Source organism: Girardinichthys multiradiatus, chromosome Y, assembly GCF_021462225.1.
Source record: "Girardinichthys multiradiatus isolate DD_20200921_A chromosome Y, DD_fGirMul_XY1, whole genome shotgun sequence".
NCBI lineage: Eukaryota > Metazoa > Chordata > Actinopteri > Cyprinodontiformes > Goodeidae > Girardinichthys > Girardinichthys multiradiatus.
The window spans coordinates 32,666,294-32,686,233 of record NC_061818.1 but is presented as its reverse complement, the minus strand read 5'-3'; the positions used below and the strand labels follow the sequence as shown (position 1 = coordinate 32,686,233).

Here is a 19,940-nt window from a genome sequence, read left to right as displayed (position 1 = left end):
CATCACCAGTAAGGAACAAACAGCTCATTTGTTTGCAACTTTCTGAAAGACACATTTCTGACAACCTCTGTTTTATTTAAAAAAGAAGGCATGGCATCTTTAATTCACGTTTAGGACCCTAATGCTCTGGTAAATGCAACCTCCTGTGAGTCAGACGCCAAAATTGGGAAGGCGTGGTCACTCATCAAGTACCGGAGTTTCCAGTGGAGGCTGTGCGTGACCTGCTGTTGGTTTCGGCACCGACCAGTTTATGTAGAGTCTGTCAGTGGGAACCACAGGGCTGCGCACAGAGGACTGGAGGCTCTGGATTAAAAAGCGCACCGATACTGCGCATGAATTTGCTCTTTTTTATTCTCCCTGTTCGAGTTCTGTGCGTGTATTATCGGATGCTGAATGCAGGCACTCGCCGTGCCAAGAATCCATCTCTGACGGACTAACCATGGACAGCATAGGCAGCAGCCGCTGCAAGATCGTGGTGGTCGGGGATACTCAGTGCGGGAAAACGGCGCTCTTGCACGTTTTTGCCAAGGACTGCTACCCAGAGGTGGGTTTAGAGAAAAGTCTGAACTTCAATTTTGTTTCAATTATTGACATAAAGATTTAGAAAAAGTACAGAGCCACATCAAGTCTGATTTAGCAGGTTAGATCCACCTGCACAACAGAGAGACAAAGACATGCAGACACAGACATGGGGGATGCTAAGACAATGACAAAACAAGCTCTGAGTGTAAAAATTGTCCTTACATGACATATTTATCCTTAAGAAACTTCTTCATTAGAAAACTTTTTTACCTATTGGAGTTCTATGTTAGAATGAATGTTGCTGTTAAATTATAAGCTATTAAACTGTATGTAACTGAATCTGAATCTGTGTAACTCGATTGTACTGATATGAATTAGAAAGCCCTGAAATTTGGCAAATAAGTAAATTGAACTGAAAATGTATTGAATTGCTCACTGGTATAAGATTTTTTTTTTCACCTTTTTTATCTGTTTTAAAAGAAGCTTATTATGCTCTATATCACTAAAAGAGATCTTCTGTTTTCAGAACTATGTGCCCACTGTGTTTGAAAACTACACAGCCAGTTTTGAGATAGACAAGCACCGGATTGAGCTGAATATGTGGGACACGTCAGGTAAGACAGCTTCATATCTCTCTCAGCTCTCAGATGCTGCTGTTGACATCAAACCCTGCCATGCTACCTGTCTGTCCCAGGCTAAGACCGTGAGAGGTCTGCCTCCATCTCCCCCTCTCCAACTTTTACACCAGTCATCTCTGACAAATTGCTTTAACCCAGCCAACTTCACATGTTTCTTTTTTCCCTTCTCTCTACTTTGAGGCATCTGGTTTTTATGATTGTTTTCTTTTTGAGGAGACTATATGCCAGCCGTGCTTCTGTCTTGTGTTTGCATTCCTTCCCGGTCAGGCCACTGTGTGTGGCTGACTCTTCCCATGATCCGGCTGAGGGTCAGGCGACTCTGGGGGAGGATACAAGAACGGAGTGAAGGCATGGATAATTCAGACAGGATGGACCTGAAGGGATTAATAATTGCTTTAACTGGTTAAATGTTTTCATCTGATTTAGATGAATGCAGGTTTTCCAGACGGTTGGGTCAAATGTGTGGTTTGTGGTCTGACTTTAGAATTCACTATAATTAGCAAATGTATCCCACTTCTATGTATCTGATTTTCTGTATAAATATATTTGTGAAGACCCCTGAGATTTGTTAAAGAGCAATGGTAAACGAACGACATCATGTAGACCAAGGGACACAACAGAAAGATTTTAACATCTCACATAGCACTCCTCAAATCCATCCAAGAGTATGGCACAACCGATACCCTTAAAAACGGAGCAGGTCACTTTAACTGACAGGCCCAGAAAGGAGAGCATCAATCACAGAAGCAGCCTAAATGTCTAAATCTGTTAACGGCTGCTGAAGACTTGACACCACGGCATAGGTTCAGCTTCCAGCAGGACTAAAACTCTAGATATTCAGCCAGAGCTACATAGAAATGGTTTATATGAAAGCATATTAATGTGTTACAATGGCCTAGGCAAAGTGCAGACCTAAATCCATTTGAGAATATAGCAGCAAGATCCTCTCCATCCAATTTGACTGAGCTTTAGCATTTTTTAGTTGAATGAGCAAATATTTCAGTCTACAGATGTACAAAGGAGGTTGAGACGTACCCCAAAAGACTTGCAACTGTAACTGCAGAGGAAGATGGTTCTACTCTGTATTGACCCAGGGGCTGAATACAGATGCAATGCAATGTTCGGTTTCATTCATAAGAGTTTAGTCACCTGATCATGTTTCAGAGGCATTACCACCCTAAGAAAAAAGATTCACCAGCCAATAAAATAACAACTGCTGGTGAAATCAGTTAGAAAGTACTGTGGAAAGCTGTAGCAACTGAATGGTTGAGGTTGAAGTAACCGCTTCTTGCTGAAGAAGTAGATTTCCCTGTCATGCAGCAAGATGCACTGGTGAGACTATGTTGCTCTTGTCAGTGTGGGTGGATTTACTGCCCTGAGCTACCCTGAGACTTTACACGTCAAAACAGTCTCGGTCCAAGTCTACTGTCAGCCAGGCCAGTGACATGGGTGAGGACTTCCATTGGATGCTCCCAGAGGAAATTATTTTTCTTTTCTTTTAACATAAACATTCCCAAACCTGAAACCATATTCCAGGGGAGAAATGATGGGAGTATTTTTTGTCACGTGATGAGTCATGAAGGAATGTTGTTTTTCCTTGAACCGAGCCTCGACCCAGAGAGTAAATCAGCCTGAGCTTGTCACTCAGGGGGTTGAAGTCCTCTGGGCCTGGGAGCCACAATTTAGAGTAGCTTATCTCTCAGCTGTAAGAAGTTAATGATGCAGTGGGAATTTTGTGCTTCTGTCCATCCTTGAAACCCCCACAAACCACCTATGGTGATTTCTGACTTTAATCTTCAGTTAGGAGGCGCCTAATTCACAACAAACATGATGTCACCCAGCCCACAGGGCAAACGCATGTGTGCGTGTTTGCCTTTGTGCTGCCTTGTGTGTGTGTTTGTGTGTGTGTGTGTCTCCTCAGAGGCCCTCTTGCAGAGCACCATTATTCACTGATTCACAGCAAACACAGATGCTCATATTTTCTCTCAACAAAAAGGAATAATTGGCTCACACTTAAATGAAAAAGGATTTCATATGTAGAAAGTGGTCCATCTTCTATCATTCCTCTTTTAGACAGATATTTATTTTGCATTGGTTATTCCCCTTCTTCCCTTTCAGCTCCTTGTGGTTTAGATCATTTTCTGATCTTAAGCCACAGTCACCACCAGTTGAGTGAGGGGTCAATTACACCATTATTTAGACCGAGATATGTTTTATTTTTATTTTTGATATGACATGTGGGGCATGCTAGGAATACAGTTAAACTTAACATTTTGAATACTATCTTCTTAATACATCCAAGCCTTGTTTTATGTATCAGTAATGGCTTATTTTTAGAGACAAAGAAAGATATCGACAATCTGACAATTTTAAGCGTGACCGGACCTGACCCATAACTATATGGTCGGAAACTCAAAAATCCAATACCGAAGCACTAACAGGTCATGTTAACAACATCACTCTTTAGTGTGAAAGTTGTTACTGAGACAAGAATGCTGAAGGCTACCTATTTTCAGGGTTAGTGAGGTCTTTCAAAATGAAGTCAGAGGAAGTACACAACCTGTAAGAAGCTATTTAAAAGGAAGCTATTTTTTATTGCTTCGTAGTGGCTCTTCTTTTAGGTAGCTAAACAAAGAGGCAAGGACGGTTTATTTGTGTGACCCCATTCAGAGTTGCAGAAGTAACTGTCTTAAAAAGAAGGGATATATTAAAAGAATAATAATATTTAAATATCACATAAAAAAGATTAAATATGAATATGCTAATTTAAAACAAAAAAACGATGACATGCTGAAAACTATCTGAAATTAAATAATGTTTGACCTCGATGAGTAACCTACAGTAAACAGTAATGTTTTCAGTCCTGATTTAAAGGACCAACATTTCAGGTTTTCAGTGAGTTTGTTCCAGAGCCGAGGAGCATCAAAACTAAATGCTGCCTCTCCCTGTTTCATTCTGTTCCTGGGATTCTGATCACCTGAGAGGTTCTCTCATTCATATCAGACCTGCAACTCTGAAAAGTATTGAAGGCCAAAACCATTCAGTGCCTTTTAGACCTCTAACAAACTTTAAACTCTATACTTTTAAAAACAAGGAGCCAGTCCAGTGATTTCAGGAAGATTGAGATATTTTCCTGGTGTTGGTCGGGACTCTGGTGGCAGCGTTTTGGACAAGCAACTGTCTGATTACAGAGATATCATTACAGCACTCTGATTTTTCTGGGTTTCGACACAAACACCTTTTAATGTGGCAATGTTTAAATGATGGTAATATGTTCATCAACATTATGGACACACTGACCAAGAGACTGTAATGGACTGTGGTGATGTGGTGACAGATATAAAAAGTTGTATTTCGTCATCATATGTATGGTAAGATATGTAGTAGTACTCCATAATATGTGGCAGGGGGAGCAGGTAGATATTAAATAAAAGTGACCTGATAATCGACCCTTGAGGTACCGCATCTTTATTTGCTCAGATTTTATAAACATTAAATAATAGAAATTAGCCAGGTCTGCCGGGTAAGATCTATCACAGTCCCTGAAAATCCCACCCACTTTTTCACTCTGTCAATCAGTATGTTATAATTGCCGTATTGACATCCAGTAAAACCAATACAGATGTTTTAGTTGCATCACTGTTATGCAGACTCGCTGCTGTGGTATGGTCAAAAACGAGATGTTTGTACTGGTCAATTTTGCACCTGCTATTTCAAATCCAGACTCCTTTTAACTTTAAATGTTCATCTGATTTCTTCTCCTCAGTCCTCCCATGAAGAATTGTCACCCCTTTAATTGCTCCCAAAGTCAGGCTTCTGCATTCTGGCTCTGTCCACAAAACAGTATTGATCACTGCTTGAGGCCAGGCTATTGCGCTGGACCCAGCTCACATTTCTATTGTATGGTTATGTAGTTTTGCTGGTATTCATTGCAGCTGCATGGAAGTTATTTATTGATTAGTTTGGTTTCATTAAATCCAACACTTCCTAGATGTCAGAGCCGAGCAGGAATGGTGAACTTTGCATCTGAGTTTGATGTTTCTGGAGTTTTGCGAAAATAGGAGGTTTTAGGAGTGTATTGTTGTCTGCCCTGCAGCTTTGGCCATCTGGAGAGTTAAAAAGATAAGGGAAGTATTACAGTCTCATGCTGCAGAACATTGCTAAGCAATTACATAAGGAAGTGAGCAGGGAAGTCCGGTTCACCAAAGCATTGCTCTTTGTGTTTTTAATTTACTCTTTAAGAAACTCAAGCTGTCAAGCAGTCAAAATGTTAATGCAGCTTGGTGATAACTTGTCTGAGGCCCATTAGTGATCACTGTCAAACGCTCCTGGGCCCCACTGGTAGCTAGCCTGTCTGGGTTTTTACTGTGCCTGAGGTATTATTGCACTTATCATGTTCCTAATATGCTAAAAACACCTGGGAAACAGTCCCTGTAGTCCTGTCCTGGGTAGGAATGCTGCCTCCTAGATGTCCAAATCATGGAAGGCCGGGTTTTCCTGATGTTTCTGCTGTATGCAGCATGCTCATGTATCTCTCAGTTTTACTTCCAGCTGCCTCATTTATGCCCAACATGATTCTCACTTGAAACTCTTGCAGTCTATTTAGTCATGCAGGGCTGTGCTCTGAAGAAGCAATCTACAAGAATCTCGCTTCTTCTTTTGCAAACATCTTTAGTGTTACTCTGTGTCCATCACACTTTTTCTGTTGGTTTATTTCCTCATTAATAGCAGTGTTGTTCTAGTACCCTTCTTTTTTTATCCATGTACTTCTTGGAGTATGAAAAATCTGCTGTTTTAATTATTTTTAATTTTTAAATACCACAGTGTTTCTTTGTGAATCTTATCTAATGCGTTTTCCACGAGTGAAGTCATTTTTAATTTTTCCTGTTACAAAACTTCCTTGTAATTGTATTTGACTCATGAGACAATAACAAGACACAGCACGTGTGTTATGCCACTCCCAGTGCCAGCAATCGCTTTCAATCAGTCTGGCATGAAAGTGTCTCCCTCCTCTCGTATCCGACTTTCCAACATTCCTGGTGACTTTATGCTCCTAAAGCTCCATATTCTCAGCGCAGTGGACCGTCAGGGCATCCAGCGGCCTATAAAAACATGCTGAGGTTAGTGGGCTTTGCGGTTCTCAACACTTTACACTTGATTAATCTTTAATGGACAATGAGTGAACTAAACCCACAGAGCAGAAATAAAATCAACAGCTTCTCCACTCAAGCATGCAGCTCGCTGGAGCTCGGGGATGCTCTGAAAGTGCTCCAAGATCTGATATGATCTAAGTAACCACAATACAGAACACAGTAGCCTACGTTATCTTCTCTTAGCCCAGATCGGCCTCTCTGAATCACCACTGTACTGGAGGATTTGTGTTAAATGAGAAGAAAACTATATTTTCATTTATTCTTCTCAAAACCAGCTCGGTAAGGGAGTTTGGACATGCAAGATGTTAACACAGTCGAGAAATACACCTTTAATTCAATTCAGGTTATTTATATAGCGCCAATTCACAACATATGTTGTCTCAAGGCACTTCACAAAAGTCAGGTACATAGATTCCAATTAATCCTAATCATTGAACAGTGCAGTCAGATTCATTTATTTATTCAAATTGGATAAAAAGTTTTGGACAAGTTTTAGTTTTCTTTCTTCAGCATCGTGGAGGGATGAATTATGAAACCCTTTCAACTCAGGTTCAAAAGCTTGAACGTACACACCAAACTTTAAAAGTTGTTGCTACCATTTGCCTAACCTGCCTGGGGCAACAACTGCCTAAATGAAACCTGTTTCGATGATACCAAGAAGAAAAGACAAACACTCCCGTCTTCTGAAGAACAGTGTCAGCATGACACAATAATCAGTAAACAAAAGCACAAGTTTGGAGAGCTACTGTAACATCATCAGCTTTTTTTCTGTATTAACTAACAAACTTTATAATTGCACAAGATGTCTACTCCCTTACAGATGATAAAAGTTGCATGGCATTTTGCTAACTTAACACCGAGAAATTAGAAGCTTTAGAAGGATGTCTTCTGACAGATGGATTAAAAGGTCTCAGTCATGTTTTTGACATTAACCTTTCAGCTAAAAACTTTACGGATTAGTGCGGTGAAGCTGGATACCACTGAGCTTTGTGTCTTTTGGTCAGTGCTTTTTTCCTGCTTTCTCATGCTTGCTCAGGGGAAGGAAGGAGGTATCTTCAGGGGAAATGGCATTGTGATGTTTTTCTTCTGGATTGATTGCACCTTCTGCTGTAATTAGTTTACTTGGCATGGGCAAGATAGCATTGAGATATAAAAAGCTTTTCAAACGTTCAGGTTTCAAAACTGCTAAGATTTCCCTTCATCCTCTTCCAGTGGTTTAACTCCCTTTATTGAGATGTCAGTAAGGGTGTTAGAGTAAGAGTTCTGTGCCTATATAAAGCATATATTAGTGCTGCACCCCCTCCCCCATGTGCTGCTGCACATAGCCAGTCAGCTGGCTGAAAGAGGCCTTCTTGCACGAAATTACCAATTTGATTATTTTAACTTTTTTTATAACCCCATCTAATTTTCTGCTGTTTTAGAACTAGCTACGTGTGGCATGTCTATTAGGCCTTTGGCTGGCTTCTGGCTACTCAAGTCAGCTAATAAACCAGTTAATTTTAGCTTGTTAAACTCGTAGTTATACTCTATAAAGAGTAGAACAGCAAAAATGTATATTTAACTGGTATTAGACAAAAACACACACATTATTAGGATTTTTCAAAAGGAGTAAGATATTCTAAACTAATGACAGATTCTTCAAACAAAGTTTGGTTCGGAGGTTACACCCTGGAAAGGTCGCCAGTCCATTACAGGCCAACGCATAGACAACACAGGTAAAACCAACCACACATACACTTAGAATTTAGCGTAACCTATTAACCTAACAGGTCATGCTTTCTGACCGTGAGAGGAAGCTGGAGCACCCAGAGAGAACCCACACATGCATGGGGAGAACATGCAAACATCGTGCAGAACCACCCTGGCAGGGATTCAAACCTAGGACCTTCTTTATTGCAAGGCAACAGGTCAAACAATTGTACCACTGTATACCAAACATTTATTTGCATTTATTTTGTTTTTGTTTTACTGGAAACAAAATCAACAATAAAAGGTAAAGTGTTTACTCAGTTGGTTGTAGAGATCCCTAACACCATGTATCCCTGGATATAATCACACTGCTGTTTGTTTATTTCATGAAGTTGCCAGGAACAGACAACTGGTTAAAGGACTTAAGGCTGACACAATCTTCTGTGGTCATAATTTCTTTCTTCTGGCCTAAACAAAGCATTCAGTCTCTAGAAGCCTGAGGAAAGTGGTGAAGACTGAGAGGCTCATACTTCACAGCTCCTATTGTTTTTAATCCTCTGACAATGGACTGAAGAATGGGTACATATAAAAGCATGACAGTATTTTAGTATCCTAATAGACAAAGGAATATTTTCTAAAGCACATTGTTGCCCTTTTCACATGAATGAAATTGATTTAACCGCTGAACTGATTATAGTGCTAATCTGCTAGTTCAGCTTCAACATTGTGCTCAATGGGTGGATGTATAACCATGATATTTAATAAGATACGATCAATTCTAGAGTCGATCAGTTATGACATCAGTTATCTAATGCTTTTTCTTTACCAGGTCAGCTAAGATGCATTTTTTTTTAAATAAAAATTTTTTAAGCTGTGCTTCATTTTTTTCATTTTAGGTTAACCTTTGTTAAATAAATGATGATATGGTGGACTGTGGCGTGTGCTTTTGCAAACTTCAATTTTAAAACCTGTTATGGTCAAGATCATTTCTAAAATAATATCTAATAATTGTCAGAGGGCATGCTTGTTTTTACCATACCTACATCTCATGAATCTTGGATCTGTCATTCTTTTTTTCTATTTGGATTGTGAACACTTGAAGTATTAGCACATTACTGTTGACATTGCAGAATAAGCCTGCCAGCACTCAGACTTCTTCACCGAGACAAACATGGCTGCAGATTTGATAAATAATGAAACTGCACATCGGGTAAAGAAACAATTCTACAAATGTGATAAATGGTTCTGTTCCCAGTGGGAATGTTAACATAACAGCAGCTGGGGCCATTTTAGAATGACATTGCTGGTTATGTGGATGCTTTGTTGGACGCTTGCAAGAGATTTAAATGAATTTACGTATTTGTAGCAACTTTCAAAGGTGTATATTTAAAATATTTTAAGGAATTAGTTTGCCAGGAGGATTACTGTTCTATCCTCTTTGAAATTATTAGCTCAAAATCAAACTAACATAGAATATACTGTTATTTTCACTGGCCACTTTATTATGTACACCTGGTCAATTGTTAACACATTTGTAAATCCCCCAATCACATAGTAGCAACCTACTGCATCTAGAGCTCATGAAAACAATTTGCGGACGGTCAAACCGAGTATGAGAATGGGGGGGAAGAGGGGATCTTTATATTAAAAAGTGATGCTGCTACATTTATTGTATGTGAAGGTTTGTGTATCAAAGAGCTGTACAACATCTGACTACTGGAACTACATTTAAAAGTTTTTTAAATCACACTGGTAACATAACCACATAGGATTGCAGCTTTGCTGAGACAAACATTATTATTTGTCCAGATAACATGCCTCGCTGCACTGCGATCCAATACAAAATGCCGAATATCACAGGGGGAAGTTCAAACATAATGGAAGAGATGTTCCAGCAATGTGGCACTGAAGGGGGTCCCTGAGTGTAGAAAAGCATACTGGTTCTTAGCGCTGTTTTTAAAAGAAAACCAGTTAAGAGCTAAATCAGTTCTAGAGCAGCATTGCTCTTGCTTTACTAGAAAGGTAATTGCTCCCTATATCTCTGAGGCTTTTTAAGATGAATGTGATAAAGTGAACTAGATCATGGAAGACAGCACCGGAGGAGTTAATGCTACTTATTTGAAGGTGAACTGTCAAGTATATCGTTTTTCTCAGTTCATCCTCTGCTCTTTCTTCTCCCTTGTCATTGTTCTCCATCTCTGATAGCCCATTAGTGAGGATGGCTGCCGCAGCACTGGGCTTAGGTCACTAGCAGTTAGCGATCGTAAGGCAGCGGATGGGCAGATGTGTAATTACTGCCAAGAATATCTGCTCTCCTCAGTGGCACATAGCAGCACAAAAAAGCACACACACCTATGCTCAAAACATAGTGCAGCTAGCTGCACGAACCCCGGTACTCAACCTGCTTTTAAATGCATACAAAAAGCCGAGGAGCGCACAAGTCCACCTGCCCATACACAATGAAACAAGCACTTCTGGTAGGCCCTAGAAGATGCAACTCCCCGCTCATTCTGACCTCTTATTACAGTGAGATGAGCTACAAATGTCTCCATGGTTACAGCTACAGGTTGAAGATTTCTTTCACCACATCTGAGCCTCTAGTTGCAGTCACCCTAATGCTTAGCACAGGGCGACAGTGTAATCTGCTTAAAAAGCACTGCTGAAAGGTACTGCATATGGCTGACAGGCTGCATTCTGTCCCTTATAGAAGTCACAGTGATAAACCTTTATGGAGTGAACATTTTATTGAACAGGATAAAAGGAAAGTGTTTTGGTACATTGTAAAAGAAAAGTAACACTTTAACTTCTGATGACTGGCTCTATCTCAAATTACAAGCACTTTCTTAAGCTTAATTATGAAGTGCTATTAACACAGAATAGCTTTAGCTGTTGCAATGACTTACAGAGTATAAAAGGTTAATATCAAAACATAACACAAAGATTGTGTTTTTGGAGATCATTTCAAATGGCCTTGTAGAACCATAGATCTAGTTAAAGCAAACTCTCATGTACAAAGTGGAGGCTTGGTATCTCAAACATGAGGAAACTATGACCTTGCTAGGTTGTTTTTTCCTGTTTGTTTCTCTAAAAGTTGAACAGCTCAACAGCACAATGTGTAGACAACACAGAGATAAGAGTTGTATTAAATTTAAAAATGTTATTTTCCTTCATTTAGAATCCCTGAAAGCTTTGAAATTATCCATAACTAATTAATAAAAAAATGTAAATAGTAATTGTTGATCGTGGCAACCATTTAGTGTGAGGGCTGTGCTTTACTCAAAAGATTGCATGGTGGCACGGCTTTCACAATATAAGTCATAGAGCTCATGACATGTGTACAGAGGCCTCGGTCCTCGACGCACCGGTCCCGGGTTCGAGTTCCGACCCCTGTGCTGCATGTCTTACACCTCTCTCCACCCCGCTTCCTCTATGCCTCCATCGAAAAAAGAACATGAAATAGCCAAAAATAAAGGCCACTAGTGCCACAAAAAAAAATAAATCTAAAAAGGAAAAAGATTACATGCACAAGATTGGAGGGTGATGCTGAACATGCAAATAACATCAGTCACAAAATAGTTTCAGTGGTTAAGTGATATATTGTTTATTTGATACATTGAGACTTTAAAGAGTCTCCCTGATGTCCAAAGAAGAAGTTCTAGAAATTGATAGAAAGGTTACCCTCCACTCATTCTTGACTGTGCATGTGAGCCACACCTCATAATTACGCCACATCCACGTCTAATTGGTTGACCAATTCCCACCTGAGAAGTCCTAACCCTTCCAATGAGGTGCTGTTCCTTAACTCAGCTCAGTCTCACCAGGTTTTCCTTCCCTTTCAGCTTTTGAGGGACAGATAAGCTTTTTGTAATTTTTAGATCTTTAATTAGTTTTAATTATTGTTCCTTTAATGGTTTGTTTTCAGGTTTTAATTTCTTTTCATAATCAATAAGTTGTATGTTAGAACTACTGCAGTTCAGATTTGTTGACATTTGTTTTATACATTTTCAAATGTTTTTGGTAATCAGTACTGAGTATAAATCTTATCTTATATTTTGGTCTGTTGCACATGACTCCACAGAGAGGAAATTATTGACTCTTATTCACTCATTGATTTATTTAATGTGATTATTATTTAATGTGGTTTGAACTTTATTACACATCTAACAGATTTATAGACCTAAATGTGATATTTAACTATTATTAATGGTTATATGTAGCTAAGATTTAAATAATGGTCTTAACATAAAAAAGGTCATTCGCAGTAGCCAGAAGCTAAGACTTCAGACTGATGGAGCCAAACGTTTTTCTTTTCTGTTTTTGTCACAAATTGCCTTAAGTCATCAAGTGAGTTGTAGATACAAAAAGCCCAATAAACACAAAAGTTACATAAAAACATTTTTTTGCTTCCCCAACATGAAATTTTACAATCTTGATGAAATGGGCTTTTTGATTTCAGTTCGGTGTGTCTCGCATACCTTCTGATGACCACATTCCTTTCAGATCTTAGCCCTCTGGCTACATTAATAATAGTTACACCATTTAAATAAAGCTAAAAAAAAAATTGAATACTAACCTTTTACCTATGATTGATGTGTGTAACCACATGTACTTAATCATATGCATGATTGAGTGAGTTAGTGTATGGGAATTCCTACAGCTTTGAGCCTTTGACCCTTCCTATTGTTGCACGGCTGACCTGAGGCGTAACAGGGGTTGTTTAAGGGTGTTTGGGTGGGAGCAGGATGCACAATAAGGCCCAAAGTACATCTGCTGCCCTGAGCAATAGGCAAGAAAGGGCGGGGGGATTACAACTTAAATCTAATATAAGTATAGAGGGTGTGGGTGACTTGCCGTAGGAGCATGATGTGCATTTAGCCAGTGCTCACTACATTTAAAACTAGAGGGGATAATGGGAGAAGGACAAGAGATGGTCTATGGTTTTCCCACTCGTATCCACAGCCGGCCCTCAGAGGCTTTGTGAAAAAGGGTAGCGGCCCCTTGAGACCCGAACTGCTCGGGTTTGTGCTGAAACAGATGCCCAACAGCAACTTGTGTCATATTTTAAACGCATGTAGCTTCTTGTTAAATAGTGAACTCTCAACTACATGTATCAAATAAAACAGTCCTACTGGAAGTTTAATGTAATCATTTCGTCAAGGACATTTGTGTTGTTAACACAATCTGAAGAAGGAAAGCCGTCAGCAATGACCTTAGAGATTACCTTTCTTACAGCTTATCAATCTTGAAAGGGTGGAAAATATTTAAAACAGTTTAAAACATATTTAAAATTCACCCCAAAGTAAGAGCCCAATCTCAGAATCTGCTGTCCTCAGTTTGTATGTTAAATCTGAAAGACCATGACAGTACAATCAGAAAAAGACTGAACAAACATCAGGTTTTTGGAAGGTACCAGAAGGGAGAAAGCTCCACTTCTGGTACAATATCCTTTGGACAGATTAAATCAAAGTAGAGATATTTGGCTTTAATGTGCAGCAGTAGTTTTGGTGAACACCAAACAGCAAAGCAACAAAGGCCAACCGTCAAGCACGGTGGTGGCAGAGTGAGGATTTGGCCATGTTACAAGGAGCCCAAAATCACACAATGAGCTTCACACAGATCACAATGAGCTTCTCTTTGATATATATGTATTTCAAAGGGCCTGTTGCCCAAACTGGGTCGCTGACAAGATGATGTTTCCAAACACAGCATCAACAGAATGGCTGAAAAAACACGGAATCATGGTGTGAATTGTGAAGAAGAGGATGCCCAAATTTCTCCACGATTAGACTAATAATGTCATGTAGTGTGAGTTTGAAGCTGAACCAACATGCTGACAAGTTTGGAAGGATCATGGTGGAGGTTTAATAAAGACAGAAAATGTACAGAAAGGGAAGGTAAATAATTAACGCAGAGGGAAGTAAACTAGACTAAATAAATTACAATTAAACACTAAAACTGATCTAAAATATACAGAGAATAGAACACAAGATTTAGTAAACACAAAAGAATGAACTTAGTAACACCTCTCTAACAATAATGAACACAGATATATGGACTGTATATGGCAAGACATTCTAAACTCAATTAAATAACAAGGTCATGATCAAAACACAAATAGATGAGAATCAGAATCAGCTTTATTGCCAAGTTTGTACAGACAAACAAGTAATTTGACTCCGGTACACTTTGCTTTCACTAATAAAGAATATCTTTTTTAAATGTACATATATAGACATTTGACTTTACAATACAACATAATGTGAGATCAATCCAAGTATGCATGGTGTTGTTCTAGACTGTCAAGTATTCATCAGAGGGGGGCAGGAAATGGTCTATGTGGCAGTGCCACCTGAAGGTAAATGTCTAAACAGTTTATGTGCAGGGTGTGTGGTATCTGCAGAGATTTTAGCTGCCCTTTTCCTGACCCTAGACCTGTATAAGTTCTGGATAGAGGGAAGGTCAGCCCTGTTGATTCTCTCTGCAGACCTGATTATTCGTTGCAGTCTGGACCTGTCCTGTTTTGTGGATGAGCCAAACCACACTGAGATGGATGAAGACAGGGCAGACTGGATGATGGTAGTGTAGAAGATGAGAAGCTCCTGTGGAAGGTTGTACTTCTTGAGTTGCCTCAGGAAGTACAGTCTCTGCTGGGCCTTCTTTCGAACAGTGTCTATGTGTCAGGACCATCTCAGGTTTTAAGAATGGTGATACCTAGAAACAGGAAATGGTCCGCAGCAGACACAGTGTTGTTGAGGATGGTGAGGAGGTATGTGGGAGTGGTGTTCTCCGAACGTCCACCATCATCTCCACAGTCTTGAGTGGGTTAAGTTCCAGGTGGTTCTGACCACACCAGTGTACCAGCCGATCCACCTCCTGTCTGTATGCAGACTCATCACCGACCTGGATCAGACCAGTAACAGTGGTGTCATCTCCAAACTTTAGGAGTTTCACAGACGGGTCCGCTGAGGTGAAGTCATTTGTGTAGAGGGAGAAGAGGAGTGGGGAGAAAACACAGCCTTGGGGGGCACCGGTGCTGATGGTTCTTGTGGAGAAGATGCTGCCGGTCCATCAGGAAGCTGGTTATCCACTGACAGGTGGAGGCCGGTAGCTGGATGAGCTTCTGGTGGAGGATGTTTGGGTTAATGGTGTGGAAGGCTGAGCTGAAGTCCACAAACAGGATCCTGGCTTACATCCCTGGGTGGTTGAGGTGTTGCAGGATGAAGTGTAGTCCCAAGTTGATTGCATCATCTGCCAACCTGTTTGCCCTGTAGGCAAACTGCAGGGGGTCCAGCAGGGGGCCTGTGGTGTCCTTCAGGTGCTTCAACACCAGTCGCTCAAAGGATTTCATGACCACAGATGTCAGGGCTACAGGCCTGTAGTCATTTAATCCTGTGATGGTGGGTTACTTGGGTACCGGTATGATGGTGGATCGTTTGAAGCAGGAGGGAACCTTGCACAGCTCCAGTGACTTGTTGAAGATCTCAGTGAAGATGGGTGCCTGTTGGTCGGCGCAGGCTTTCAGGCATGATGGGGAGACATTATCAGGCCCTGAGGCCCTTTTTGTTTTTAGGTCCAAAAAGAGCCAATTAGCATCTTTCTCTGATATCCTAAAAGGTAGGGTGTGGTTGGTGTATGGGTGGTCAGTGCATGTTGGTGTAAATAAACACCAAAACCCAAACATTGAAGGGTCATAACAAATAAAGTCATACAGAAAAATATTACTGACAGTTTTTGAAGTTCTTAAGGTGGTCATTGAAGCTATTCAGTGAAGGACTGTGTTTTAGAACCTGGTGGCTGATATTTTTTCTTATTTTTTCTTATACCCTGACACCAAAGCTGCCATGTGTTCCTGTCCTTCAACAGGAGCTGCAGCGAATGCGTCAGTGATCCATGCAGTCATGGAAACCTCTAAGAAAGCTGCAGTTCTGCTTGTTTTCTTGTGGTCCATTCCCTATCCTCAGTACAACAGTAACTGTTTTTGCTCCAGCTTTGATCAGCTCTCTTCAAATTGCTGCATTGAGGTATTTTGCCATTCCCAAAACTAGCTCTGAGTCCCTCTGGGCTCCCTGCTTCTACATCAGCAATACCTCCTTAGCATCTGTTTGCTATCCATCCAAGCATAAGGAGATGCAGGATACCTCCATCCTTCACCCACCGACCTGCACCTTGCTCATACACTTGAAAGATCCCATCATTTATGGATGACTTTATTTATAAACAAGGTCCAAAGCACTCACTTTCTCACTGCTACTCCTGTTATTGTGCAAGTGGAATTGCACTTAAAGTGGTGCCCTGGCTCCCTGGTGGCTTCCTTTGGAGATTGCAAAGTGAGCTGGGGTATAGATAGCACCATGATAGGGATGTGTTTGGATGGTTATACACTGGAGGAAGTGGAGTTGATGGATACATTTTTTTTTTTTCATTCTCTCATATGCCAGTGCAGGAGCTGACTGGATATCCATTTTTCTTCTTTCATATAAAACAGGCAGCTGTGGACAGTGAAGAAGCTGTCACAGTGTTATTACAAGTTTAATGAAAACCTTAGAGTTGAAATACATGTTTTGTAAGATGAATATGAGATTGATAGGGGAGTAGGAGTGGAAGACAAGGCTGTAATTGCCTTCTTAAGGAATTTAGAGATGAAGTTAAACTTCTGAGAGTGTGAAGTGCTCTTTTGGCAAAGCCAGGAGTGCTTTGAAGTGATGACAGTTAACCTGGTGAGCTCCCACATAAAGTAGAATTCATGCAGAAAAATAAAACTTCCTGCAGCTTGTTTAGTGTTTAGTAGTTTGTGTCAGGAATGCCAGGAATTTGATTTGCATAAAAAAGGGAAACAATTTTGAGAAAATCCTGTTCTGATTTATCTGCCATTTTGCACCACTGATTTAAAGTATTTTCTAAAGTCTGAAGTGTTTTAAAAAGAGACTTCAAAATCTTTTTGTGTTTTTTTTTCTGTTTTGTGGATTTTCCTCTTATGGCTCAATTCTAGAAAATTATGCCCATGACATCCAAGGTGCTGAGATGCCAAAAGCCAAGAAGGAAACAGTTTTTAGTGGCAGTATTGAAAGCTGTGTGTATTTGCCAAGCCATCAGTGACACATCCCTGCAGATGATTTTGATCAGAATGAAAAGATGGATGGGAATGAAGTGGATTTTTGTTTATGTTGTTGGGACTGAACTGGAGGTTCAGTGGTGCTGCGGCACCTTCCTGGTCTGTTTGGAAGAGAAATTCGAAACTTAAAACGAAAAAGATAATTAAACGTTTTTCAGCTCCCTGAAAAACACATAGATGGGAAATGTAAACTTTATGTTGTGCTCACTTTGACAGTGTAGATTTGTTAACAAATCATGAAACAGAAAGAGAGAAATGATTTTGCGAAATTAAGTGTAGAAACCCCCTGATCAAAGGTTATATCTCAATTCTGGACCATTTTTTTTAGAACTTGGTGGGATAGGTAGGAAACAGTTAACTTAGAAACGTTTTGGCAATATTTGGTTTTATATGAAAAACAAATCCCACATTGTTTTCTAAATAGAATGTAGAGCTGATAATACAGTACATTGCTTGCTACCCACTATCTAAATGCTGATGAATTTATTTAATCAAGAAAAACAACTATTTATACCTCCCCCAATCTGAAAATTTAATTGCCCCTTGATAAATCAGGTATTAAATTCAATTAAAATAAAGTAACCACATTTGTTAGTTCAGTTTCACTAGCTATGTCCAGGCCTGATTATTGCCTGATCTGTAGAATCAAGAAACATCTTGCATGGAGCCTGTCTGACAACATGAAGCAAGCCAAACAACTTCAAAACGCAATAAATAATACCCAGATTAAAATAAATGAAGGAACAGGAAACAAGGAAAGGGTTACAAAGCCATTTCTAAACATTTAGGATTCAAATGAACCACAGAGACAACTCTTATTCACTAATGTGGAAAACATGGAGCAGAGGTGAGACTTACCAGGAGTGACTGACTACCAAGATAACACCATGATCGCGCTGACTGTTTTTTCAGGAGGTTACAAAATAATCCCAAACAACCTCTAATGCAATGCAGACATCACTTGTCTCACCTAAAGGGTTAGTTCTGGATTTTTCAAGTGAGGTTCTGAGAAGTTACTAAAGGTAATAGGTTCCTTACCTGTAGTACAAAGATATCATATCATCCTAACCTTGGTGGGAAAAATATACACATCCTCCAAGTGGTGGAAGGCCATAATGCTAACCAGATGCATCCTGTACCAATTTGCCTTATCAGCTGATCTGGCCGGTCAGCAGATCATGAGTTCATGAAACTGACTGTTAATGTCAGTTTCAGTTTGAGTTATTTTAAATGACTAAAGTCAACTAAAACAGATGGTTTACATCTGACTAGCTTGTTAACTTTTAGCACTCCAAATCTTTATTTACTTTCCAACATGGTTAATGTGATGTGTTCTTGCTACAGGTAAAGGAACATGTACCAAATAATAACCATACTAACCCGTTAAGCCCAGCGTCAGGCCACATAAATGCATCTATTTGTAGGTATCAAGGTGAAATCCACTGCTGACCAAAAAACATCAACACCTAGAATCAGAATCAGAATCAGAAAAGCTTTATTGCCAAGTACGTTTTTGGACATAAAAGGAATTTGTTTTGACCTATTTCAAATTTGCGAATAAACATATTCAAGCCAAGAACAAAAACCCTTTTGGAGTCCAGAATTTAAACCCAGTGTCTGATTTAGCTTGCAGTGGTCGCTATAGTTACTAATTTCCTTTTATTTTCATTCATGCTTTTGGTTATGTTTGAGCAACAAAGCTAGATAGCTCTCGCATACCATCTTCTGTTCAGCTAACCCTTAAAGTCTTCTGCAGTACGTAGTGTAGGGAACTAGATGATCATTATAAAAGCTTGATTTTGTTTCTTGTAAACCTTTTCTGTGTTCATTTGGGCATATGCACTCTAACAAGGTTGCCTTTGGAAACAGGCCCACAGCATCACTGATCCTTCACCATACTTAATGGTGGGCAAGAAGGAGTTTTTTTTACACATATTACTTCTTAGTTTTATGCTGGAGACATGTGAAGTGTCCATTGCCTAAAGAGACAAGTCTTGTACAGCTGAAGTACCAGTAGTATTCAATACTTATTTTAAGGCTTTTTACTGTCCTAGGGGTGCCAATTCTTGTTGAGGGTGCCGTATCATGATTACTAAGAAGAGAAGTCAGAAGGTTTTACTTTACTTTCCATTACTTTATATGAATGCATATGAAGGATCTGCCACCCTTTTAAAATAGGAAGGTGATTTAAAAATCCACCTGTCTTATTACTGTTTATCACGAGCAAACATTATTCAGTCGCCTTCACATGCCAGCTGGTAAATGTCATACTGAAGGCAGTAAGAGGAAGAACGGAAATTAAATCATTTTTGGGGGTTTTAGTCTTTAATGTAGTTAACCATTTTAAATTCTAGTCTGATTATAGCAAGCTGTACATTACATTACACTGAATTGTGAAAAACACTTTGCTGCAGATCTGTTAAAGTAACCAATCTGCATATATTTATTTGTATGCTTCTTTTGTGACAATCAGTAAAAAGTTATCTGTTTGAAAGATTGCATGTTTAAAAGTCGACCAAAATCATTATGCTTGGTCAGTTGTATTATTGTCTAAGTGTGTTTATCTTTAATTCAATTTCATTTCACTTTTATCTGTGTTCCTTTGAAGCTCTGTCTCTTCTGATCTGATTTGCACTGGATTGTAAAGCAATTCTAATTTCTTTAGAGAAAGAAAAACATATTTTCTCTCGGGGCTTTTCCTATTCTACATGTTTAAGCCAAGCAGACAAAACTAAAACAGCATGTTTAAACCATGTGTGTTCCAAAAACAATCTTTATTTTCATCGGCTGTTGTCTTTAAATCATCAAGCTTACAGAACAACAACA

At 39.5% G+C, this 19,940-nt stretch overlaps 1 protein-coding gene across 1 annotated transcript in view; it reads left to right on the top strand.

The window, feature by feature from the left end:
* Positions 1 to 206: 206 nt before the first annotated feature.
* The window catches only part of LOC124864482 (rho-related GTP-binding protein RhoN-like), a 36,695-nt gene continuing 16,961 nt past the window's right edge, over positions 207 to 19,940 (top strand). Inside the window, exons 1-2 of the mRNA XM_047359279.1 lie at positions 207 to 544; positions 1,049 to 1,136. Coding sequence (XP_047215235.1) covers positions 440 to 544; positions 1,049 to 1,136 — 193 coding nt within the window. The 5' untranslated portion in view covers positions 207 to 439. The remainder of the gene's footprint in view (positions 545 to 1,048; positions 1,137 to 19,940) is intronic.